This window comes from Diabrotica undecimpunctata, chromosome 3, assembly GCF_040954645.1.
Source record: "Diabrotica undecimpunctata isolate CICGRU chromosome 3, icDiaUnde3, whole genome shotgun sequence".
Taxonomy (NCBI): Eukaryota; Metazoa; Arthropoda; class Insecta; order Coleoptera; family Chrysomelidae; genus Diabrotica; species Diabrotica undecimpunctata.
Genome location: NC_092805.1, coordinates 143,555,462 through 143,582,512, shown reverse-complemented (window position 1 = coordinate 143,582,512; position 27,051 = coordinate 143,555,462). Strand labels below are relative to the sequence as shown.

General features: G+C 32.2%; 1 protein-coding gene across 1 annotated transcript in view; it reads right to left on the bottom strand.

Moving 5' to 3' along the window:
- Window positions 1–8,629: 8,629 nt before the first annotated feature.
- LOC140437496 (natterin-4-like) overlaps window positions 8,630–27,051 on the bottom strand; it is a 49,269-nt gene continuing 30,847 nt past the window's right edge. Inside the window, exons 3-4 of the mRNA XM_072527058.1 lie at window positions 15,424–15,567; window positions 8,630–8,839 (exon numbers count right to left, since the gene is read on the bottom strand). Of these exons, the coding sequence (XP_072383159.1) occupies window positions 8,750–8,839; window positions 15,424–15,567 (234 nt within the window). The 3' untranslated portion in view covers window positions 8,630–8,749. The remainder of the gene's footprint in view (window positions 8,840–15,423; window positions 15,568–27,051) is intronic.

Sequence of the window (27,051 nt, the reverse complement as noted above, 5' to 3'; positions counted from 1 at the left end):
AATATTGTTTGTACCATTAATTTTGATTGTTCACGTACGGAGAACAAAATTTTGAGAATCCTTATATGAGATTTGTTTATTGAAAACCTTTGAGTGTGAATTATTTCATTATTTTTATTTCAATATATAGTGTTAGATCATATGTGTTTATTATTATTCCGGTATTCTCTGGACCTTACCTTTCACATGTAATAGCCTAGATATTGAAGCACGAATTTAACCCTGAGATAAAAGAATTAAAAATTGTGATAGAGTCATAATCATATCATTTAAATAATTTTAATCAATCAAAAAAATTAATTAGCTAATTATTGCTTGGCGCATCAAGACTTTAAATATCACAATAACATATATATATATATATATATATATATATATATATATATATATATATATATATATATATATATATATATATATATATATATATATAATCGCAGGTATTTTGGACAATCAAGAAAGTTATCTCTAGTGGAATCGACACAAACACTGAAAAAATAATAATTAATTATTTAACTTACTGAAATTTTTTGTTTCCAATTCTTCAGAAACGTGTTTAATTATTTAAACGAATTTAATTGGTTATTGCTTATTGACTATTGATTTATTGGCCAGGAGGATTATTTTAACTTCAAATTAAATGATAAAAATACAACATGCGATAATTTTTTAAATCGGACCAATGAAATTTTTTATCGGTATAATAAAAGCAATTTTAAAACAAATGCAAAATTATAATATAAAGAACAATATATAAAATTATTAAAGCATTTACCTTTACCTTACCAATTATGCAAAGGTATAAACTAATATGAAAATAGGCCAACAAAAATATTGACCAACACTTATATGCTTATATATCAAAAACCAAACTTTATTTATCCATTTATTGAGACAATTTTTATTAAAAAATTACCATGAATAGATTTTACCATTTGTAATTTCACAAATATTTTTTTTCGTTTTTTTTTGTGAAGCATATACTCTGCAAAGGTATGGTTTTTGGTTACAATGTTTCAAATAATTGAAACAGTTCATAGTCTTATTAAATGATAATCATATACAGAATTTTTTATATTTTATGAAAGCGAAATATTTACAATTAGAAAATTTATAACACAATGTAAATGTCCATCCATAGTCTCACATTTTTTGGAGGTAACCAGGTATATTGTTATTGAGGCATCCTGCTTATCTATTTGCTCTTTGTGCTTAATCTCTTATTTCTCTTTTAAAGTCTCCATAGCTATATGTAATCATCAATAACCAATTTAAAGACAAATAATTCTAACCTCCAAAATGTATTTATTACAGAGAAAAATTATTGTAACATGTAAAAACGCTTCACATAACAAAGGTACGTTAACAATGAATTAGTCGAAATAGAAAACTTGGTAAACAGTTGTTTCCAGTGTTTATCATCAAATATTTTACGTAAATCCACCGTGTATCAGTTTCCCTTTACAAGCGGTGTGAACTTTTATTGGCCAACAGATGTGTCTATGAATATTTGATAAATCAAAATATTGATAATGTGCAGACGTATCTTATAATCCATGACAAGACAGAAAACAGTAATTTGTCAGTCTAAAGATTCGTACATTTTTTATGAACCTTCGTATACGTAACAAAACCCAGTGAATAGAAGCCGGGTCATCTGAATAAATAAAGAGTGCTCTTGAATATTTACCTTTTGAAATTACTCATACAATTTAACAAAAAGCACAATACTTTTGTTAATGTATGTGCTTTTCATACTTATTGTTAAGATTATTACCCTCAGAAGATACAAATAGCTGCAGTAACTTAGTCACAGAATTTAAAGACTCTTATTAAAAGATTTAATTGCCAAAATGTAATTAAATATTTGATACTTGCTCGCAACATATTTTAAAATTCAAATCAGCTATAAAAATAATTTCGTTAGGTATACAAACATTTGCGTATAGTAATTTCCCAGAAGATAAATTGCTTGACAAAAATAGGCAGACACGATTAAATTTAATTGAAATTAAAATTAATAAAACACGTTAAATCATTCACCTTTCGACATTTAACATTTCTTCTTTTCCCACCTTCAAAAATACTTTTATTATCATCATCAATGGCGCTACAACTCTTCGTGAGTTTTTGCCGCGTTTATTATTGCCTTCCATGTTTGTCGGTCCTGTGCCAGTAATTCCCATTGTCTCACTCCCATTTTATCTAGATCTTCTTTGACTGCATCTTTTCACCTTTTTCTAGGCCGCCCTACAGACCTTCTTCCCTCTGGCCTTTCCCAGAACACATTGTTAATAAGGCGATTGTCGTTACTGCGTATCACATGCCCTGCCCATCTGAGTCTATTGACCAAGAAACAAAAACGGGGTGGCTATAATAGTAAATAACTATAACTAATAAATAGTAAATAACTAATAATAGAAGTTAAAAAATGCGTACTTAGTTTTGTAGGAATATCAGATAGAGTTGCAGTACTCAAAATAATGCTAAACCAATTAATGTGAACATTATTCAAGCATATGCTCCAACTTTGGAAAGCTCAGAGCAGGAAATAGAAATATTCTATGAACAATTGAAAGAATCCCTAAAATATACCAAAAAACAAAAATTGAATATTCTGCTAGGAGATTTCAACGTCAAAGTAGGCAAAGGAGGTGTTGGCAATACTGTGAGACACTTTGGACTAGGAACGCGAAATGATAGATGAGACCGCCTTGTTCAGTTCTGCCAGGAAACGGATGGTGCAATAATAAACATATTTTTCCAATTACCACCTCGAAGACTCTACACCTCTCCAAATTTACAGCTGACTGTCCAAAAAAAAAAATGATTAGAAACCAGATTGACTACATCATCATCAACAAACGATTTAGAATTATAGATATAGAATTTCGTAAAATCCGCAAAAACATATCCGGGGCAGATGTTCCATCAGACCATAATCTTTTACTAGGACGTTTCAAACTCCATATGAAAAAAGTCCATAAAAGAAAAGCACAAAAACGTCCGAACATCCAAAAGTTGAAAGAAAAAACCACAATAGACGAAGTCAAAGAGGAGATCAGAGGTTCATATTGGATTATGGATGTATCTTGTACGACTCTGCTAGTTTAGAGATTTTAAACAAAATAGATATCTTACATAACTCAGTCCTACGTGTATATCTTGGTGCTATGAAAACAACTCCAGTCGAACCTCTTCATGTAGAAGCTATTGAGCCTCATTTAAATCACAGAGGGCAGTTCCTTGCAGAAAAATTTCTTCTTAAAATATCCAGAAACAACATTAATCTATATTCAAATATAGTAGTATTAAATAAACAAGATCTGACAAATAAATATTGGTCGAAGAAAAATTCTCCACTAATGTGTATCGCACTTTAATCTAATCAAGATATCCTTAGTGATTTATATGATCCCAGCTCAACTTTGTTAGATCTTTATGATTACAATTCATTGTTTTTAAATATAAAGATCGTAAAGCCTTCATATAGCGATAGTTTTCACATTAACATTAACTTATTATACTCAATACTTGCAAGCTTCGAGGAACCTGTGGCAATATATACCGATGCTTCGAAGTCCAAGGATGGTGTGGGATGTGCTTTTTATATTGCCTCCAAAAATATTAATTATTCCTACAAACTGGATAACATATTTTCTATATTTAGTGCTGAAGCCATTGCAATCTACGAAGCGTTGACATTTATATCAGTCTACAATTATTATTGATTCTGCAATAATTATATCGGACTCCCTGTCTGTTTTAAATTCCTTGGTTTTGGCTACATACCCAAGTTACTCCTCCAATTATATCATATATGGAATTAAAAAACGGATTTTAGAACTGCAAAAAGTTAACAAAAACATTAATTTTGTATGGGTTAAACCACATATCGGTCTTGAACATAACGAGTATGTGGATATGCTAGCAAAAAAAGTGTAAAAAATGGTTTGACCAATAAACTCCCTGTCAGTTTTTATGATGCAGTAGTTTATATTAGAATGAAATATCTCAATATTTGGAACGAATGTTGGTCACAACATACTTATACCAACCCTTCTAGATACTGCAGTATACAAAATCAAATACCGAATAAAACGTGGTTCCAGTCATATAATTATTCAAGAAAATATATCACAACTGTAACACGTCTTAGATTTGGCCACGCCTGTTATCCCCTACATCTACATAAAATTCATGTTCTCGAAAATGATCTTTGTCAAAATTGTGCCAAAAAAGGTGATTATAATCATATTTTTTCGAATGCCAAAAATATAAGAATGAAACAGATAAATTTATTCAACAATTACATGATCTTAATGTACAGGTCCCGTTTAATATCCTTAGTCTCTTAGCTAATGGAAATGAGACAATTTATAATGCATTAGTAAAATTTCTGTCAAGTACCAAAATAGTCTTGTAGTGTCAACTATCAAAAAAATATATGTATATGCAAAATTGTGGTGAGCAACTTAGACAGTCCATAGCAAAGCAACTGTCGGATTGAGACCTCGGAAGCCCTGAAGAAGACATCAGAGAGGATGTCGAAAGCTCGGCCCAATGGATATCGACGCGGTTCAACCCGGAAGACTGGTGAGTTTAATATTAATTTTTATAATAGTATTAATCTTAGCTCTAGATTTAATTGTACTAACCGCGGAAATCTTTCCGAACATATATATATATATATATATATATATATATATATATATATATATATATATATATATATATATATATATATATATATATATATATATATATATATATATATATATATATATATATATATATTATTACTAATTGATACTTATCTTTCTACACTTTGTACTTACTCTCAAGTAACATATTCGATCTGATATCGCATGTAAATCTACAAATGCTTTGTTTCCTTCCTCAAACTACCAGGGTACTTTTAGCTATTTTGCTCTCTTGAAAACTCTTTGCTCATAAGTACTTTACACATTCCATGTCGGAATGTTTACTATTATTTTGGATTGCTGCCTTTTTTTGCTTATTTTCCCCTTTTCAGAGTCGTCTTTCTTTTCCTTACCATTTTGGTAACATGTCTCCTAAATTTTACTAAATTTTTTATAAATTTTCCCAAATTTCTTCTTTCTAAATCGTTTTCAATGATATTTAATGAAAACAATTTAAATATATTTCCTATACATTTTATTTTATTAAAAGTATGAGGAATATAAGTCAAAATGATTTAAATTTGTTTTTTTTTTAATTTTCGTTAGGGAATTTTTAAGCAGTTGTAGGAAAGTCATTCATGACATGAATCTATGAAATAAACTGAAAATAATTTACAGATAGATACATTTGTGGCTGATTCCAAAAATATGTAATAATTAGAATATCTACTAAATTCATCTACTCAAGAGCCGTACGAGAATTTCCATTAAAAAAAAATATGACAAATTTTATCTTTATCTAGGGTCAAATTCTAAAACAAGAAATTCAAGTAATTGAAGATAGATAAATTCAATAAAGTAATTATAAAGGAAGTTCCATAAAGAATATACTCTTATACAAATAAGATATTTTAAAACTTAAGTAGAACTATTACACCATTACAGTAATATCTATGTATACACTTACCTGTAAGATAAAACTTACGGTTCAATCGATAAAAACAATATTTAAAGTTTAGCGTGCGTGAAAAATGTTTAAAATCGTTCTGAAGGCGTAACAAGCTGCACAAGGGAATATTTTAAATGGTAATTGCCTTCATCTCGCAAGTCACGAATAAAAAATGTGTAATTACTGCACTAGCAAAAAAAATGTAGTTATATATAATATATATAGTAATATAGGTTCACGCACACGCATGTATAAATATAAACAAAAACATTTAATATATATATATATATATATATATATATATATATATATATATATATATATATATATATATATATATATATATATATATATATATATATATATATATATATTTATATGAAAGGTTTCGATAAATTTCCACGATGAAATAAAATGAAAATTACTAAGTTCTTGGGAAGAACCGCGTTGAAAATTTGAAACTCGACGTTTTGGCACCCATTTTGAAGTCATTATCAAAGGGGATACGGTTCCTTTCCAGTTTGAGGTCTCAATCTGCCTACTCCCCTCACTCGTTTCAGCGACCCCCGCCAAAACCCATCCCGTTCAGACCGTTTCCACGCATACTGTTCCCGCGCATACAGCATAGAGTATAAAAGCTACTACTATCACCATATGGGATGTAAGGGCTTGTCAAAATATAGCCACTTATACACTCCCACGGTGCCTTACAGAGGACCTTCGACCAGTCTATTCGAAGTACCCTCTGCGTATCTTCCATCTTAGGTATTTCTTACACAGGAAATAAATGAAACTCGGATTAGGAGGTGGGCAAGGCCCAGCCACAGAGTCTAAAATGTTCGTAGAACTGGAGCAGCGCCCCGACATCGGACTCCCAGGGTGCAGAGACCCTATTTGGGAGCCGAGACTAGACTGATCCGAGAGCTGAAAAATGTCGCATATTTGAAACCATTGTTCGTCTTTTGTGTTTTTTTGGGTGTTTTTTTTTTGTGTTGGTTGATTCTGCTGTCCAGTTTTAGGCTTTTGCCTCTTCAGGACGTGTTTGTCTTTGTAGTGGATGTGTGCTGGCACTGGATTTTGATGTTGTATCCACTGGTGGGCGGTGTGTTTGTTTGTTGGTTGGTTGTTGCTGCTCCCAGCTAGTCCTGGACAATCGGGGGCGAAAGGCATGTAGTGAACGGTTCTTTTCAGAATTTATTGAATCTAAAACAGAGATTAGTAAATATATGAAATTGAGTTATGAATTTATTAAATTCGTATATGTATATCGCGGCCCGTGAGGGCAGCTGTGGACTGGTACCTCAGAAAATAGAAAATAGACAGGTATCGTTGTGCATAGGGAATCGCATATTTATTAGCATATTAATATGTATACGACATTTTCAGATCTCTCGGCCAATAGAAAAATATAAAGATGTTCAAAGGCGGGGCGATGCGCATCAGGGTGCGTATTAGTCAACGACTAAGGCACCAGGATGACACTACACAGGGTTAGGACAAGATACTTCATCCACGAAGCCACAAGAAGACTCTTAAAAACAAGATACATCCTCGATAGAAACCGTATACAGAGGATGTACAGAACCAAACATAGGCGTATCGACCATCTGATCAGCAATTAGCCAGGTGGTTGCAACGTCGACCAAGCAGGAAAGTATGTACGATGCCAAAAGACGTACCTACAGAAAAAGATGTCTAGGAGTCAACCAGTAGATGGTGCAGATGCGGGACATCAGAAGAAAGAAGATCAAATTTTTAGGTTGAAATATCTTCAGTTGCAATGTTAAATTATAATGGTAATAAATGTTTTTATTTTATTTTTCTATTTTTTTTTAGTCCAGTTGTCACTCGACACTGAGGAGTAGGCAGATTGAGATCTCAGTACCATTTGACGGTTCTTGTATTTCTACAGAATATACTGGTACGTCACGAGTGAGGGAAGTAGAGAGATTGAGACCTTGAACTCGAACGGAACCGTATCAACGTTTTAAATTCTCAACTCGGTTGAGTAATTTTAAACTACATCACTTCTTTATCCAGAAGTTTTGAACTGCGTCTGGTCCAGAAGATTTTCCGTTATAAAGCTCTTTTATAATGTTCAAAACTTCTTTAGTGGCGAAGGGTTCAAAGGGAGTAGTTTTGTAGTGCTGGCAGTTGTGCGCCATATCTTTAATGCATCCATCATTGGCGTTTAGACCAGCTGGTATAGAAAGTTGCTTCTCCTAAAACTAATGAATTTTTTCTTGGCTTGGGTACCTTTTTTCATTGTTTACAATGAAATTGAGTTTTCTATAGAACGCCTTCGCTAAATACTCAAAAAGTGTATTGTCTTATTTCCGGTTGTTCCTAAGTTTGTATCTCCGTGAGTGGCGGATAATAAACTAAGAGTTTTTGTTAAAATGTATCCAGGTATTTTTCAACTATGTTGTTTTCTGGAAGTTATAAGTGTCTCAAAGAGTTCAGCATTATTTCTTTTGCTCTTTTGATTAATTCTCTACTTCTCACCCATCGAATGAATTCCCCAATACCCCAAAAATATGCAAAAGTTTAATCTTCCTTAGTGAACAGAATTGAACACCTCCCCAGAGTTTAATTTTGTTATCGTTATAATTATGTTGTTATATAAAACACTTCGTCGTGTTTTGATATTAATGCCCATAATATTAGCAATTGCTATTGCTAAACAGTAAATCAGCATATCCAAATATTGTAATATACTGGGTATTTGCCAGTCCGTCACACTATCAAAATGTGATCTGCTGTTTCTTCTTCTAGGTGACAGAATATACATAGGTCATCATCTGCCAACGATTCTGACAGTATTCTGGCTTGTTTTTCGCATTACTGTAGACCTTTTACAACATATCCAAAGATATCCTTAAATCCATACCAACATTGGTAAATAGATTGCTGACTTAGAGTGAATTATATTAAATAAAAGCTAAATAAAACTTTCAAACCAGTTCAAACTGATAACGCAGTCAGTTCAATAACAAAAAGGTAAACAAAATCTAAAAATAGGGTAAATAAAAAGTAATGATTTTAAATGTTTATTGTGTTGTTAAATATATAAAACAATTAATTTGTTCTTTCTTTTACATATAAAAGAAACCCATTTTCTGCTAACACTTGCACACATGAGAAAACTGTAATCTCATCAAGATCTCAAAACCAATATTTCATAGTGAGGGTATCCAATTTCTTTACCATCAAACGGAATATAACATGTCCCGTGACTTGGATGTACCTGGAAATAAATAACTGTTTTTGTATACTAGAAAATAACTTATTTATATAAAGACAACATAATCATCATCATCAGTGGCATTACAACTCGTTATGAGCCAAAGCCTTTTTCAGAACAATCTTCCATTCGCCCCTGTCTCTGGCAACTCTTCTCCATGCTTTAACTCGGATGGATTTTAGATCATCCTCTATGTTATCTTGATACCTAAGTTTTGGTCTTCCTCTGTCTCGTCTTCCCACTGGTCCTCTTCGGTCGAAAATTGTTCTGATCGTTGCATCTTCATTTCGCCTAATTACATGTCCTATCCATCGAAGGCGTGCTAATTTAATACATTTTATAACGTCAGGTTCCCCAAAACTTCTATAAAGACAACATAATATCAACAGCAAAAATGTGACAAATCTCCACAAAAATTAAAAATAAATCAATTAAAAGAAAAAATAATAATTCTTATAATATAATAGTTGACCCCTAAAAATCATACAAACAAGCTGAATATTGCAGAGAATATTAATTTTGGGTCCCCAAAAAAGATAAAAAAATTCCACTTTTACCCCTCTTTTTTCCCTCTTTTACCTTCCTCACACGGGGGTAAAAACACAAAAAAATGCCTCACATTTGTTACCAAATCTCAAAACTAAAATTTCATGCAATAGGTTTTAAAGCTTAGGCTCTAGTAACTGAAACTTCAGTGGCCAGTCAATGAAAGGAATAGATTGTATTGATCTCGTGAGAATCATAAAAATGGCAAAACACAAAAACTGTGTACGAAAGCTGAACTCTTAACATTTTTGTTTAAAATTATCTCAGCTACATTTTTTATTTGAAACATTTTTTCTAAGGTGTACAGATTCTTGGTAAATTAATTTTTTTGCGTTTTTATCCCCCTGCGAAGGGGGTTTCGGGGAGAAACTCGGGGGTAAAAGTGGTAAACTTTTTTGCATCTTTTTTGGGGTACCAAAATTAATATGCTCAGCATAATCCAGCTTGTTCGTATAATTTTTAGAGCATTTTCGTCTCTGACGACTGGAGTATAAATTAAATATACATTTTCGAACTGGAGTACTAATGTGTTGCATGTTTTCTACAGTGTTTTATGGTGGTGATTCATAGAAGATAACAGAAGCGTTAGAAAAGATAATGAAATCATTTAAATTGGGATGTTATCGACAAATGTTTAGAATATCATGGTCAGTCATACAACTTGGATAAATATTAAAGTCCTTCAAAAAATATGAACAGCAAGAGTTATTCAATCTACTTAATGAAAGAGAAATAAATTATTTGTGTGAGAAATTAAAAATATTGTTCTGAAACTATTTTCTTGTTGCATCCTAATTGTGGCAATTACTATTTTAATTCGAAATAAGAAAATAAAAATGTGTGTATTAAAAATAAATAATAAACCCAACAATGAACAAGAAACAACAAAGAATTGTATTTATAAAGTACCTTATGAATGCGATCATTTTTATTTAGGTGAAACGTCAAGACCATAAAATGTTAGAATAAGGAACATCAATATTATATTAAAAATAGAGAATTTTATAGATCTCAAATATGTAAACACGCATGAGAAAATAAGCATACGGTTCAATGAAAACATTCATATATAGTCCTGAAAGAAATAGATGGTAAAAAGGGAAAAATCAAAAAGGCGGCTCTAATTATGCTGAATGTAATGCAATTGGATCTGGTTACCTATATTAAAAGAAGAAATCAATAAAAAATACCACTATAAATAAGTCAATAACATATGGACATTATGTTTTTAAATAACATACATATAAAATAAGAGTTTAGTGTTTATTGAAAGTAAACTAAGTGTAAGACCAAATATTATCCCGACCATGTCGGGATAGTACAGTATAGCCCGAAATAAACAGTACTAAAACTGAAACAATGAAGCCTCTTTGTGCGTACTGCCATACCCAAATTAACTAGTATATATCTGTCAAGTAATCCTTAAAAAATTAATTAGTAAGGCCTAATTGTTAAAAATAGTGTTACAGAGGATAAAGTGTTTCTGTTGGAGCATTATTTTCGCTCATACGGAATCGGGACGTCGTGGTGCAAAATCTTGGATACGTGTGTGATCAATTCCCACAACAGTTTAATAAACATTCTCCAAGTAATGCTGTAATTTTAAAGATTATTAAAAAGTTTATAAATATGTGTAATATATTGTGCCAACGAAAAGGAATCTCGGGCCTCCCAGGACAGTTAATAACAACAATAACCATGAAAGTATTTTTAAGCGAATCTTGGAAAATCCGAAAGCCAGCCAGACAATGACAGCATTGCATCGTTGCTTAAAAAGAACTTCCTTGCAAAGAATCCTGAAGGAGCTGGGTGCATTTTCGTATGGGATTCAGGTATATCAACAATCTTCGCACAAATCGGTTTCTGGGTTTTGCCAGACCAGCTGAAGTTGAAGACCAGAAGAAGTTGCTTTACATCGTGCAAAGGTGAGTGTGGTGTGCATTTTCGGGGCACAGAATCCGTATTTTATTAAAGAAAATGGTAGGCAAGTCACACCTAATCAATAGAGGTAAACACAAATTTTAACACGCTCTATCCCTGATCGACGTCAATTCTGTCGTGCACGTAATTTGTCATTTCGAGACCGATTTTTCCAGCAGGACTTGGCAACTTGCCACACTACTGTCGCAGTTCGTCAAGTTGTTCAGGGACATTTTCCAAGCAGATATATTTCACAATATACTTACTTCCCTTATCCTTTACATTCTCCAGACCTTACACCTCCAGACGCATACATTTGGGCCATGGCTAAAACTGCGGCATTTGAATCGATTAATTAAAGGATGCCGTTAGAGCCTTCTTCGCGGACCTGAGACGACTTTTATTCCATAACATGACGAGAAACTTGAAACATCAGTATGAAGTCTGTCTTAAGCGAGGAGAAGAGCTTAAGTGTCATATAAATTGTTTAAAACAATAATAAAATTACAAGTTCGGTACTGTTTATTTTGGGCTATACAGTATTATCAGTTTTTTTTTGTTTTTTTCCTCATAATTTACTATGGAATCACTAACAAGAAAGTTTTACTGTGATCATTGCATGTGGTTGTCTTTTTAAAGATGAATCACGTGCTATGATTTTTCTGATAGGTATTCTCAAGTTAAAGTTGTTTTTATGTAGGTAATCGTCAACTGTTAAAGAAGTTTGGTACATCTTCGAGGGCCGGTGTAGACAGATGTACACTCCGTCCAAATATGTCACCATTGATGAAAGTTTGTTAGGTTTTAGAGGTATATGTCCATTTAAAATGTACATTACTAATAAACCTGATAAATATGGGCTGCAAATTGTAACAATGTGTGATGCCAAGACATATTATATGTGTTCGGCCAAGCCTTACGTAGGAAAAGAAGTCCGTTGTTTACAATATACAATTCCAACACAAAATGTACTGCATCTTACAAGTGATATATATGGAACCAATAGGAATTGCACCATGGATAACTGGTTCACTTTGTTTGAAGTATCGAAAGTGTTAAGAGAAAAAGGTCTTACTGTAGTGGGAACGCTTAGAAAAAACAAGCCAGAAATACCACAACTAATTGAAACAAAAGGAAAACCAATTTCATCATCTCTATTTGCTTTTGATGAGAAAAAAACTTTAATGACATTACTTCCAAGAAAAAATAAAATCGTTATTCTTTTATCGTCTATGCATACTCAAGATGATGTAGATGAAGAATCGAAAAAGCCAGAGATAATCTTGTTCTACAATAGTACAAAAGGTGGTGTAGATACGTTTGATCAACTCTGCCATTTAACAACAGTCGACATTTTAAATTGTAAAGATGAAGAAATAATAGAACAAAAGCCACCCGGTTCAATTTTGTTGCTGTGACTTTTGCCCAAGAAGCAAAAACCGAAAAGCGCGCGATAAATGTGAGCACTTTCCGAAAATGGTCTGCGCCGAACACCGCCTGTGCATTTGCAGTGACTGCAAGTAAATTACTTTTTGTTTATAAAAGTGTATTCTTTGGTTTTTTATGTGTCATTACATATAAAAAAATTTTGTTCAGTTGTTGCATTTTGTCAAAAAATTATCGTCAATATTTTTTTATACTTTTATCCAGTACCAGTTTTATTTTAAGTTATTTGTTATTTAAAGTGAGCTGCCCACATGCCTAAAGAGAAAGGTATTTGATCAGTACGTCCTCCCAGTCTTGACGTACGGAGCAGAAACACTTACCTTAACAAAAGCAGCAGCTACCAAACTGAGAGTCACGCAGAGAAGAATGGAGCGGAGATGTTAGGAATAACTCTGCGAGACAGAATAACCAACGAAGACATCAGGAGAAGAACCGGAGTGACTGACATCATCGAGAAGATAGCCAGACTAAAATGGAGATGGGCAGGACACATAGCCAGAATGACAGATGGGCGATGGACAAAGAGGTTATTGGAATGGAGGCCAAGGGAAGACAAGAGAAGCGTCGGTCGACCACCTACAAGATGGACTGACGATTTAAGAAGACTCAATAAAAACTGGATAAGAGCGGCGCAAGATAGACGAGGTTGGAAACATGAGGAAGAGGCCTATGTTCAGCAGTGGACTCTTGAGGCTGGATGATGATGATGATGATTTGTATTATTAAGTATTATTGTATTATTTAGTATATTTGATCTAAAAAAAACATTTTTGTATAAAATTTATAAATATATATGTTTATAACCAAAAATTAAAACACATTATTTAAAAAATAATGTACTTTTGTTATGCTTTACGGCCAGTTCTTTTGGAGTCATAGACGACGTCACGTTGTTAGTATCGTAACTCTACTTTCACGTTGTTGTTCTAGGGTATATATATATATATATATATATATATATATATATATATATATATATATATATATATATATATATATATATATATTAAGTATAATAGTTTAAAATTTAGGGATAGTTTTAAAAATTAAGGTAGTAGTTTTGTTTTGTCAGAGTGTGGAATATATATATTATATATATATATATATATATATATATATATATATATATATATATATATATATATATATAAATATAAGTAAAAAGTAATGGCATGTCTCGCAAAACAGAAAACCAAAAATGGTATATCGATGGAAGGCAACCGTATATATGTATTTCTGACTATTGGTCGTCTTCAGTACGGTGCGGCCAAGTTAGTGGAGCATACTAACTTGGGAAACGATCACTACAGGAGCAATGCAACCAATTTGTGGCATTAGAGTTAGAAGACCCTGATGGTTTCCAGGGCAACAACTAACACCAACCACGGAGGAAGCTATAGCTACCTTGAGAAAGGAATGCCAAACGTTGAAACGTTTAAAACAAATGGAAAAATTATTATCCTTTTCCATTTATATATATATATATATATATATATATATATATATATATATTTTCAATTTATATATATATATATATATATATATATATATATATATATATATATATTATAGACATGATAAATTGCTCTAATGTAGTGGCCAAAAACCTTTATAGATAACGAACTCTAACAAAAAGATCTTTCTATATAGTTATAAAAATAAAGTTCCTCGTTAATGTCGATTTCAAACTTACAATGAGGTTTGTATTTGTTATCACACATTTATTTGAACGTGAAACTCTGTTATGTAGAAATGGAACAGGAACTTTATAGGTGGTAAAATCCAGTGACGAAACAGATAACTCGGAGATAATGTAAAACTAGTTATGCAAGAAACATTAATTCTACTTAACTGACTAAATGTTAAGTATCAAAATAACAAACAATAGATAAAAAGCTTATATCAATAAGAACGAAATATTGGGATAAACAAAAAATGTAACATAAAAGAAAATCTTTTTTTAAGAAACAAACTATACAAGATGGACATGATATCCTAAACACAATCCAAAGCAGGAAGAATAAATCTAAGAACTAAAAAGGGATAATTCCCGAGAGTTGGTTGTATACCATATAGTTAAAAAACTTGAACATCAAAGTAAAACACTTCTGTTGTAAGTAGGTATATTCTGTTGTAGGTGTATTTCATTAAAATTAAATTTAACAATCGAAAAGGATGCAGTTCAGAACGTTTTCGAAATAATCAGTCCTTCTTCAGTAAACTTTGTAGTATTTTGTAAACCAAACAGTGATTGAGTTTCCATGGAGTAAACAATATTTAAAAATATTAAATTAGATAGCAGTATGCCGATGCAATTAGATTGCCAACCGAGGTGAACCGTCGATCTAATTTCTTCGGCATACTGCCTTATAATTTAATATTTTCAAGTATGGATCAATCCATGTAAAGCCAACCACTGTTTGGTTTTGAGATTATTTTGCAAGTACTACAAAGTCCACTGCAGATCCAAAGATAGACTGATTAGTCCAAAAAACGTTCAAATCTTAAGCCTTTTGGATTTTTAAATTTAATTTTAATTAAATATACCACTTACAACAGGAATGTTTTACTTCGATGTATGAGTTTTTAATAAATCTAAGTTTACCAAATACCCACAAAAGCCTTTTATCTAATAATATATACATTTATTGTTAAATATTTTATGCATATTATACCTTTCCAACGGTGTGAGATCCTAAATGATACACCCTTCCAATGTAGAGTGGTTCTCCATCTGAAGTTCTTCCTCCTTCTACAGCACCAAAGGGAACGTGACCATTGCCGGAAGGCACCCAATCAAACCGTTGTTCACAAAGAACCTAAAATAAAATTTAATTATCTATAGATAAAACAGTTAGTATTTAAATAAACATAGCACACGAGTGTATCAATTGTATCTCGTTACAAATATATGTAGTTTTGGTTAGTTAATATGCAAAGCTTGCTCCATTTTATTGTTGTGAACACTTTATATAACAAAGGAAAAGGGAAGATTAATACCAATAATCTGATGTGATGTAACAAATATCATACTTACGCTGTGAAGAGTTTTGTATTGGATAAACAGTCAAATGGCTTATGATAGAGCTGATTTTGGCAGCAATCAAAATACGTGTGCAACTGTTGAAGGTTTTAACCAAGTGGACTAAGAATTTTACTTAGATAATCTCCCAGTTTAAGAAGTTTATATGTATATATGTATATATATATATATATATATATATATATATATATATAATATATATATATATATATATATATATATATATATATATATATATAATATATATATATATATATATATATATATATATATATATAAAGAATTCAAATTCTCTTAGAATTCAAATATTCATCAAGTTCTTTATGCCAATCGTTGTTTCATTATCGTTGACATCAGTCTTGTGAAAGTGGAAGATCAAGTGAATAGAGCAAACAGAGCGGCAGATTCCTGAATGAAACAATATGGAGAAAAAAATATGGGGAAAGAATTGAATGGCAGAATTTACAAAACAGTCATCATACCAATAATGATATATGCGACAGAAACACGAGCTGACACGAAGAGGACAAAACGAATGTTAGAAACAGCAGAGATGAAAACTCTTAAAAAATAGATGGTAAGACACTATAGGACAGAGCTAGAACTATAGATATACGACGTAGATGCAGGGTGGAGAACATCAAGGACTGGATAAGAATTAGAAGAGAAAAATAGAACGATCATATAAATCGAATGACAATAAATAGATTAGTAAAGACTGCGAGAAAAGGTTAACCAGCAGGAAGACGATCACTGGGAAGCGATGGAACAACAACTTTACATTAAAAAACAGACATAGTCATGTCTACATAAAATAAGAAGAAGAAGAACAAGAAGAAATCTTCTTTGATCTGAGACCGTACGATCGTCGGCTCGACCGTTCAGCGTTCAGCGATTGTGGGGCAGCGATAGGCGTTACAATCCGAAATCGAGCCGAAATGTGAATGATTTTTACAGGCCTGATCTAATAGATCGATTAATCATTACAGGTCTAGTCTAGATTTTTGGGTTCGAGATCAAGACTATTTCAAGATTTTTTTCGAGACAAGACGAGATTTTCTCTTGTTTAGTCTTGCTGCATCCCCAGTCATCAGGATCTAAAGCAGGTTTTGCAAAGTCAGCTGAAAGTCCAATATCAAAAATATAACGAAATTCTGGAACAGATTGGTATAGAGATATTTATAGATGGACTACAGTATATTGAAATGCAACAAGCTCTCCGATTACAGCATCTGCACTAAATGAAGCACTAATCTCAGCCCAGGAGTATGAAGCGGCGAAAAGTATTTCCAGATCTCGGCCAAAATGAAAAGCAATAGAATTTTGAAAAAATGAGGAAATAGTCACTACCGCAGATAACCTATTTTATCCCACATATTAAGCGTACTACAAAATCTTCAACAAAAATCTTAAAGAAACCGACAAGTGTTTTAATTGCGGAAGAATATGACATTTGCAAAATAATTGTAGAAGCCTACCCTAAGCAAGGAAAGAAGAACCAAAGAGGTCAGAAGGTCCCATTAGTAATAATAGTGGATATAGGTCTCTAAAAAATTGATTTCCCACAACTGACCACAGAAAGAAAAAACATACTTAAGTTGCTCATTTTAAGGAACAACTAGCGATTAGTAAAAATGAAATAGAAAAGTTAAGAGAACAGGTGTCGATTTTGCAGAATAACTTAAATAAATAATTACAATAATTTTAAGACGTTTTGAACGAATTACAACTTCAAAGCCATTGTCCTCTTGAAAAAAAAGAGAATGTAACCAAAGAAGTAAGTCTCCGGAAGACCACTGTTAAACACGAAGAAGATAATGATTATAATTTCCAGGAAAACCTTAAAAAGAGTCAAAAGAAAGATAATAACTTAAAAGTCATACAAGAATATCTTCAAATGGAGTAAGACTTATTTAGCAAGAAATAACCAAATATAGTGGAACTATAAAGCGTGCTAGACCCAATGGAAATCTCTATATCTGTCCAATGGTCTATTATATAGGAAGTGAAAAAATTCCGATGGAGTACGTACAGTTCAATAAGTGATACTGCCAAAATTACACGTTAAAACTGTGTTGCAAGAACTTCATACGCCTTCAGAACGCCTTTCTGGAGGACATTTTGGAGTCAAAAGAACACTGGCCAGAGTTCGAGACAAATTTTACTGGATCAATTGTCGCCGAGATATAGAGGTAATGTATATAATGGTAGAAAAGTTCCTAGAACAAAAAGTAGTGGAAAAACGACACAATATCATTCCGGAGAGCATTTTACACGACTTGCAGTGGATATTCTCGGTCCACTTCCGACGACAGAGAGATAAAACAAGTACTTAATGGTTGCAATGGATTATTTTTCAAAACGGCTTAAAATTGCACCGGTTTCTAATTAAGAAACCGGTGCTTTCTTCTTTCTAGTACAGTAGCAGAAGCATTCATAACACTCATCTTATCAAGACATGAAGTTCTTTTAGAGTTACATTCTGATCAAAAACGAAATATTAAATCAGAATTATGGATGCACTACGCTTCTTCATCAACAATCAGACGGTTAAATGGTCAAAAAACATAATAAAACCATTTGTTAATACCTCTCAATGTTTGTCGCTGATAATTAAAAAGATTGGGATACTCTAATTCCTCTATTCCTGCTAGCCTATAGAAGTTCTGACCATGAAGTGACCGGTTACTCACCATTGATTATGTTCATTTTATTGATGATGAAGAGAAATGAAGCTTCCTTAAAATCTTATTTTTGAAAGATTGCATTGCATTGGGTTTATCCCTGACATACATCGAAAATTTAAAAGAAGATTGAAAAAAGTCATTCACCTTAACGGTTATATCAACAGATAAACAAATCAATTTCTTGGATTTGAATGCCCAGATATCATTGTAGAGAAACCACCCAAAAAAAAAAACGAAGTTATCATTTCGTGTGCTGTGTATATGTCTGTGAAGATAAAAACGACTATCCAGTTACTGTTGATCAAGAGCATTATATGGAGAACATTCTTACACCTTTTATTAGAGATTTAGGAAGTTTTTGCAGCGCACGAAATCTGCAGATGTACAGGCAATGGTTTCAACAGATTGGCTCAGAGTGCCAAACAGCTATACGCTCGCTTACCTTACTTCACGCACATTTTGAAAACAGAATAATTTACAGTAGAACAGACTTTCAGCACCTAGCTCACTCATCTGATCTGACAACACCTGATGCATACATTTGGGGCATACTGAAGGAATCAGTATTTAAGTCAAAAGTTTTACCAGCATATATTGGAGAACTACGACAGAAGATAATAACCTGTTTTTAATAACTGCAGCAAGCACTCTTTATAAATATAAAATAACATAAAAGTTATAAAGTTTGTTTGCGCCTCAACGGAGCACATTTTGAACATATACATTAAGTAAATTCAAAAATTAACACAATGACAATGTTCACTTTCGGTACTGTTTAATTTGGCGAATGCTGTACTAGCACGATTGTTAAAAAAGAAAATATATTTTTGTATATATATATATATATATATATATATATATGTGTGTGTATATATACATATATATATATATATATATATATATGTATATATATATATATATATATATATATATATATATATATATATATATATTTGATAGATGTGAAACAGCCAAACATCGGTATTTTGCTGCTTTATTCCCGGCTTTTTCGGGAAGTGGATGAAAATACAAACATTTCCTGGCTGTTTCGTATAAAACGAATTACGCCTGAAAACCTCTTTATCCCAAGGGATTTTCTTCGGTGCGTGACTGCCATTATTAAATACCCTGAAATGTTGTTGGAAAATTATACGGCGACCCAAATATATTTCTTAAATCTAGTTGAATTTTTATAAAATATTTTACATTTCATTCTTATTGTGTTACCAGAAAACAGATTATATTCGTACGATGAATTTACGTAAATATAGCTAGATAATTACACATATTTATAACAATAAAATGTCTAATTTTAAAGTAAACGTATCGGTAGAAATTTAGAGCTGATGAAAAAAAAACAGCCTTATTTTGTATCTTTTTTATGTGCTTTTTGACAAAAAAATTCAGCGCCTAAAAAACACAGCTTAAAAATACAGCCGGCGCGCGTTATTCAAACCTGCGATAATTCGAACCTCTCTATAATTCAAAGTTATCACGAGTTCCCTACAAAATCTCTTTATATTTCGAACTAAATCAATACATTTTTATGCACTTGGTAATTCGAACGAAAAAATCATTGCTATATAACAAAACGACGCGTTAATTCGAACTCATCGGCGTCCAACACTAGACAAATTCAAAGTTGTAAAGAGAAAGAGGCGAAAAAATTGTGCACCTTTATTTTTGTTATGATTAATTTGACTGCATATTTGACACACACACTTCTCAGGAATTGGTTTGTTTAGTTATTAGTTACTGTTACTCTTTCGTTGGTATACAGATTAAAATTTTGTTAGTAATGAGCCCTAGAAAGTATAAATGTTTGACGATTGCTGGAAAGAAGAACTTATTCCAAAAAGTAGAGGAAAGTGAGAAGAAAAGTAATGCTGTAAAAGAATTTAAGATTCCTCTGAGTACTCTCTCAACCATAATAAAGCACAAGGAGAAAATTAATGCTGCTCAAACTGCTGGAGTACGGAAAAGAACTACTGCAGGTGAATTTCCTCGTTTGGAAGAAAGTCTGGTCATTAGGCTAAGACAGTGTAGAGGACAAAAAGTGTCTATTAGCAGAAACTTGTTAAAGGAAAAAGCAAAAGAGTTCGCGTCTACTCTAAGCATCAAAAACTTTGGGCAAGTGAAGGGTGACTTACAAATTTCAAAAAGATAAATGGAGTTGTGTTTAAAAAAAATTGTGGAAAAGTGGAAGTGGAAATATTTATAATGAGGCAAGTGCAAGAGAAACTGAAAATTCCTAATTGGCCGGGATCTATACCAGAGAGTCGTTGAGCCTATTGTATTTATGTCTAGCGGTAAAACCTGTATCTTAATTACAGAACTCCCCTGTCACAAATAAAAAATAATAGCACTAAAGTCTCGGAACTTAATTATCTGTTATATGTATGAACGATTAGAAATTTTAAGATCTTTTACCCAAACCTATTAGATCAGATGTTAAAACGTGCAGAAATTTGCTCAAATCACATTAGTACGCCCTTCGTACTAGATAACTATCGTCATTCTAAACATAGTCAATTAAAAATTCAGCCTGGAGGTTTCGATATGCAAAATGACCAAAATATTGAGGAAATATTGATGGACAAACATAAAATGTATTACATAGATCAATAAATCCCGGGCCTAACTAGTAAAACAACATGTTTTTTTAATTATTTATTAATCATGAAAATATTCTTCTTAACGGCGATACAATAATTCCAACGCCTTTCTAATTTTTAGATGCTGCGCCGCCTATTTTAACGATTTATCTTTGCCTTCAAAATAGGCTTCAGATTCAGTGATAGTTCCTCATCGGAGCGATATCTCTTGCCATGGAGAAGGCAGATCGCTGAGAGCTAGATCTGGACTATACGGTGGATGTGGAAGCAATTCAAAGCCCAATTCGTGCAATATTGCCATTGAATTGCGATTTTGGTCTTCAAACGCTTCAATAAATCAATATAGTAGTCGCTGTTGATTATTTCTTTATGTTTCAAAGAGTCAATGAAACTAATTCTTTGAGGGTCTCAAAATACGGAGGCAATAACCTCTCCGGTGGTTTGTTGCGTTTTTGGTCGCTTTGAACGGCTTTCTCTCGGTGCTGTTATGCACTCAGACGACTACCAATTTGATTTTGAAACGATGGATCTAGGTTTTATCCGTTGTGACATACGGATGCAAAAACTCTGACTTATTCTGGTTAAACATGTCCATACAACGCCCAGATTCATTAATTCGTTGTTGTTTTTCCTCTGGTGTGAGAAAACTTGGCACCCATTTTGAAAACAGCTTTCTTATACCCAATTATTATTGTGTATTAGCCAAAACGCTACTCTTTGATAGCTTAAGAGTGTCAGCTATCTCTTGCAACTTTACTTTGCGGTTTTCCATAATAATTTTTAGCGTTTTTTATGCTTTCGGGAATAACTGCATCATTTGGCCTTTCAGAACGCTCAGCATCATTGGTGTCGGTACTACCGCGTTTAAACTAGGCAAACCATCATTTACTGGTTGTAATTAATGAAGCAGAGTCCCGGTAAATCTTTTTGAGCCATTTCTCAGTATGAACCGTATTTTCACCAATCAAATAACAGTATCAAATCAACACACAAAAAATTTCTTTGAATCCATTGTTTATAAAAATCATAAAAGTAGCATCACTTTAAGCACTCATCAAGCAACTTAGTAAATAATAAGCCAAATGATATGAAATTTTGGCAGTGTACTTTTGAAGGCTATGAATACCGAAATGTTATACGAAAAATTCATTAGTCACCATCTAATGGCTAGGCCCGGGACTTATTGATCAACGTATTACAAAATTGATCTTTAACAAACAAAAACCAGTTTAATTTTAAATTTCATACAAAAAGTAAACATAAGAGGAATGCAGAAAAATAATTGTGAAACCCAAACTACCGATTCATATAGATGTTCCAGACATCGCATTGAAGGGGCTTGAATCCTGATCGCCTTCAAATCTTATAGCAAGCCAACTACAACAAGGAAGGTTTCAGCTACCGCGCACACGCAAAATGGGAGGAATGATGGAAAGGTGTAGCCCTATCTCACATAACCATGAACCCCCAGTGCTCGCATTAACACTTTTTGATGAGAAGTCTCTAAATCGTACCATTTCATGGGCTATGCTGCGACTCACTACACAGATGGAGACTGAGCCGAAAATAATTATGTGAGTGAGAAAACCTCGTCAAATCATGAGGCACACTCTGATAGAATGTCTTCTGACGGCATACCTAGTAATATGGTCTACTTCTTCCAAAAATTTGACATTGGAGTGAATTAATAATCTCAACATAAAATTATAATATTCTGAATAACACTAGTTCCTATCTCTGCTGCAATATTAAACTACTTAAGATTTATTAAACTCAATTAAACTGTTGATGTCTGCATTGATGTATGTTTTTAACATTTATAACTATATTGTCCAGGTATACCACACATGAAATAAATAAATACAGAGCAATCGATATATTCTATATTTTAACGAATTTGTTTATTTTAGAACTTATATTTTGGCTCACTCTATAGATTTTACCTGGAACAGCAATCCTGCAACGGGTCTAATCCCTCCGAAACAAGTACAGAGAGAATGGAGATAAAAGCTTTTTGCGTCCAATCCAAAATGTGAGATATTTCTGTGCTGTCTTGCTTTCTAAGTTTAACATTTATTTGACAAGATTTACTTTATCTATTTTTTAAATTTTTACTCAAACAAAAGTTTAGTAAAAATATAAGGCTATAAAATTCGAATTTTAAAATAAAATAAATGAACAATATCTGTAATCTCCTGCTTATTTTGTTTTAATCTAACGGTGATATCTAAAAGTCAGATAATGTGCAAACGAATAGTTTCCAAAAATATATAGTACTTAAGATAAAATAAGAGGATCGTAGAAGTAACCTCACCTCTACAACGTGATATATAATAAGAAAAAAAAATCATATAGGTGTCCCAGGGGCGGATTAAGACCTAGGCAACCTAGGCACGTGCCTAGGGTCCGTAATTTTTGGGGCCCAAAAATTAGGTTTTTAATTTTTTAATTTTTATAATTGATTTTTATTAAAAATTTTTATTAAATTTTATAATTAAATTTTTATTTAACAAAAAAACGTAATGTTCATAATTATTGCTGAAACGTGTCCAAATTAAACCGAATCGTTGATTGATACAGTCGACAAGGTTGGACTAGCGTTCCCGTACCTACTTATTCATCCATAGTCACACATATACACATAGTGTCGATGTGTGTAAATACGATCCAGACTCGCGCATATCCAGCTTTTATTATGCCCGTGTTTAAAAAGACATAAGTAGTTACATATTTAAAGTATCACAGATTTCACCTGCACAAACTCCAGAAACATCACTTGGGTACGAAACTATGCTGCAAAAACACCAGCAGGAAAAACCAAGCAATTTCGATTGTGAAGATGAAACAAAAGGAGAAAATATAAAGTTAGGATCATCTCAAAGTAATGATGAAACTAAGAATTTTGTAAACGATATTGCATTATGGCCAGAATTCTTAACAGACACCATGCGAGAGTATTATATAAAAAATTTACCAAAATCAATAAATGGATCGTTGGAATCATCTTCTATTTGATGAATCAAAACAAATTCCAAGAAAATTTACTATTGCCTCCTTCTGCAGAACAATTAATAGCGGAGCAAAAGTGAAAAGCGATGAGTTAGCTGATAAACCCACAACTTATTGTACGGTTACGTCTGTTAATTATTTTCTAATGAATGCAGAATGAATGGAAAAATGTACATAGAAAAACTGCTGCGGGTATTTTCATGAAAAATGAAAATTTGCACCTTTTTCAATAGCAGTTCAATTTCAGAAATTTTACTTAGTTTTTTAAGTTCTACATATTACAAAAATGTTGTAGGTTCAAACACTTGAGTATTACCAGGTGGTCTGCTCGTTCTGATACTGTTAAATCGTTAAATTATGAAGAAATTAAACATTGTTTACGTCATTTTTCCTCAAACAAAGATGAAAAACCATTAAGAAGTTCCCAAGCTGCCGGTTTACATAAAAAACTTGATACATTTGAGTTTGTACTGTTCCTTACTATATGGGAAAAGAATTTAGAGAAAATAAATGCTTCAAATAAGACTCTTCAACAAAAAGACGAATACCTAAATACAGCAGTCTTAATATACGATTCATTGAGTAAGATTCATTCAAAACAATCAGAAAATGTGTAACCTCGGAAACCTTTTTTGGATGGTGCTAGAAAGGTCACCAATGGAGACACTGCGGACGGCAGCCAGATGGTTGCTGGAGAGCGAGTCGTGGGTTCGAAACTAGCTTTTGGAACCGGGAATGGGTCCAACGGACGAAATAAGTAAAGATATGACAGGATAATACGTATTAGAAAAGATACCGAAATAAACAAAAAGATATATTATAACCAACAGTTAATTATTAAATAAATTTGGTCAACACACTATATAACCAAATCAGAAATATATTAGGTGGACTTCGTCCACCTACTTACCTACGAAACTTAATCAACCTGATCTTTCTCCTGGTCAAAGGTATAGTAATAATTGAAGGTAAAAAGCAAATATTCCGAGTTATTGTTATATCAGGAAACTTGTTAGGAGTCGACAAATAAAATTCATACATAAAACAAAAACAGTATATTCAACAACACAATGATATAGGCGGCTAAATGTACACTCAAGTAATAAAAATACACCATCAATTATTAAATGGTGGTATACATATAAAAAATAAACAGCATTATGATTGATAAATACCTTTACAAATACAATATAATGGAATCATACACAAATTAAATTATCAGCGAAGAGAATCTGATGCTGTATAAAAATATACAGCATCAGATTTCTATTAAAGAAAGTCTCTCTTTGCTGTTTAATGGGCATATCTCGAGATACTGGCTACTGGCTATAGTAAATATAAAATGAATAATAAAAAACACAAAGTTAATTAAAGTTAAATTCAAAGAATACGACAAGATTACAGAAATAAAAATTTAACCAACCCTCACTGGTTAAGTTAATTATCTGTTCGCACTGTTGTTTAATGATTAACGGAGAATTAAATGTTCGTAACTATTATTTATTAGAATTTCTTAGTAGCTGATGGAAAGTTCGTAAGAAAATATTGAATGTTCATTAAATTGAATGCAAAAATCAGTAGTTACTCTTAACTACAGGTGAAGACATGGATGAACGTAGATTCGCCCAGATAATTGAAGATAATATGATACCATAACCATATCATATTATTCGCCCAGATAATTGAAGATACTATGATTACTTACAGTAAATCTTATTGACTGCTACACTGCAGTTATATACTATACTTATATCAAGCACTGGAGTTATTTAAATTAAAAGGTACTTTATACCACTATTTAATCTAATATGATATTAGATTAAAAGAACTCTAATAGATAAGTGTATACACACTTAGAAAGAAAATGCACAGAGACGGTAAGGTAACGAGCGTCTGTCCTCAAAGATCGACCAACTAGAAGTACTCTTCCTTCTCTAAAAATTTACAAAACTACCCAAGAAGGGTGGGATATCTCTCACTCAAAAACGATAGGACAGTATTCATTTCCAAGAAGGTAAAAAGTCCAAAGGGTTCGAGGTAAACAACGATACAAGCAATTGGACGTGAGAAAAATAAAATCCTTTGGATTAGGTTTTTACAGAAAATTACTATAAACGTGCGTTCGACGACATTTATCGAATTTATGAAAAAGAAACCGAAAAAGGATTAGTTCCTTTCGTACTCAGGGTCAGAAGGGAAAGGATTAGAACCTTTCGTTCTCTGAGAAGTCGGTATAAGATGTTGCATATACTAATGATAAAAAAATGAAATTTCAGAACATGAAATACGATTCAGTGGCAAATAACATTAAAAGCACAAAAGCATAAATAGCACAAAGTTAATAGTTTTTTTGTTTTCTTTACTGATTGCATAAAGATCTGAGGGATATAAAACTATTATATAGCAATAAATCCAAAACAATTTTTGATGATAGTAGTGTTAGTGACTCTTCAATAGAGGAATTAAAATGATATGAACAAGATTTAAACCTAGCAGAACTCAATTAAGACTTTTATAAAAGTAAAGAATATATTATTAGCCTGTATCCATGTAGTCATTTATTCAGGAAAATAATATTATTGCAATTATCAAAAATTTAAACACAAGTCTGATAATTTATTTCGCCCTTTCAATAAGCAATGTAAGCTGTGAAAGATCATTCTCAGTAATGGCCAAAATGAAAAAAATTAAGATTATATTAGGCCAACAAAAATTAAATAGTTTATCATTACTTTATATAGAAAGAGTTATTAAATAACTATTAATTATAACAAACTATTCGATGAGTTTGCAGAATTAAAAGCGAGAAAAACGGCAATATAACTAATCAATCTAGGTATACTTTTACATATTTAGATACAAGAAATCGATCATCTCTCTCCGTTTTTATTCGTTTACGGCCTCTTCCTTGTCAGAAGATACAATCACCAGTATCTTGGTACCGACGAT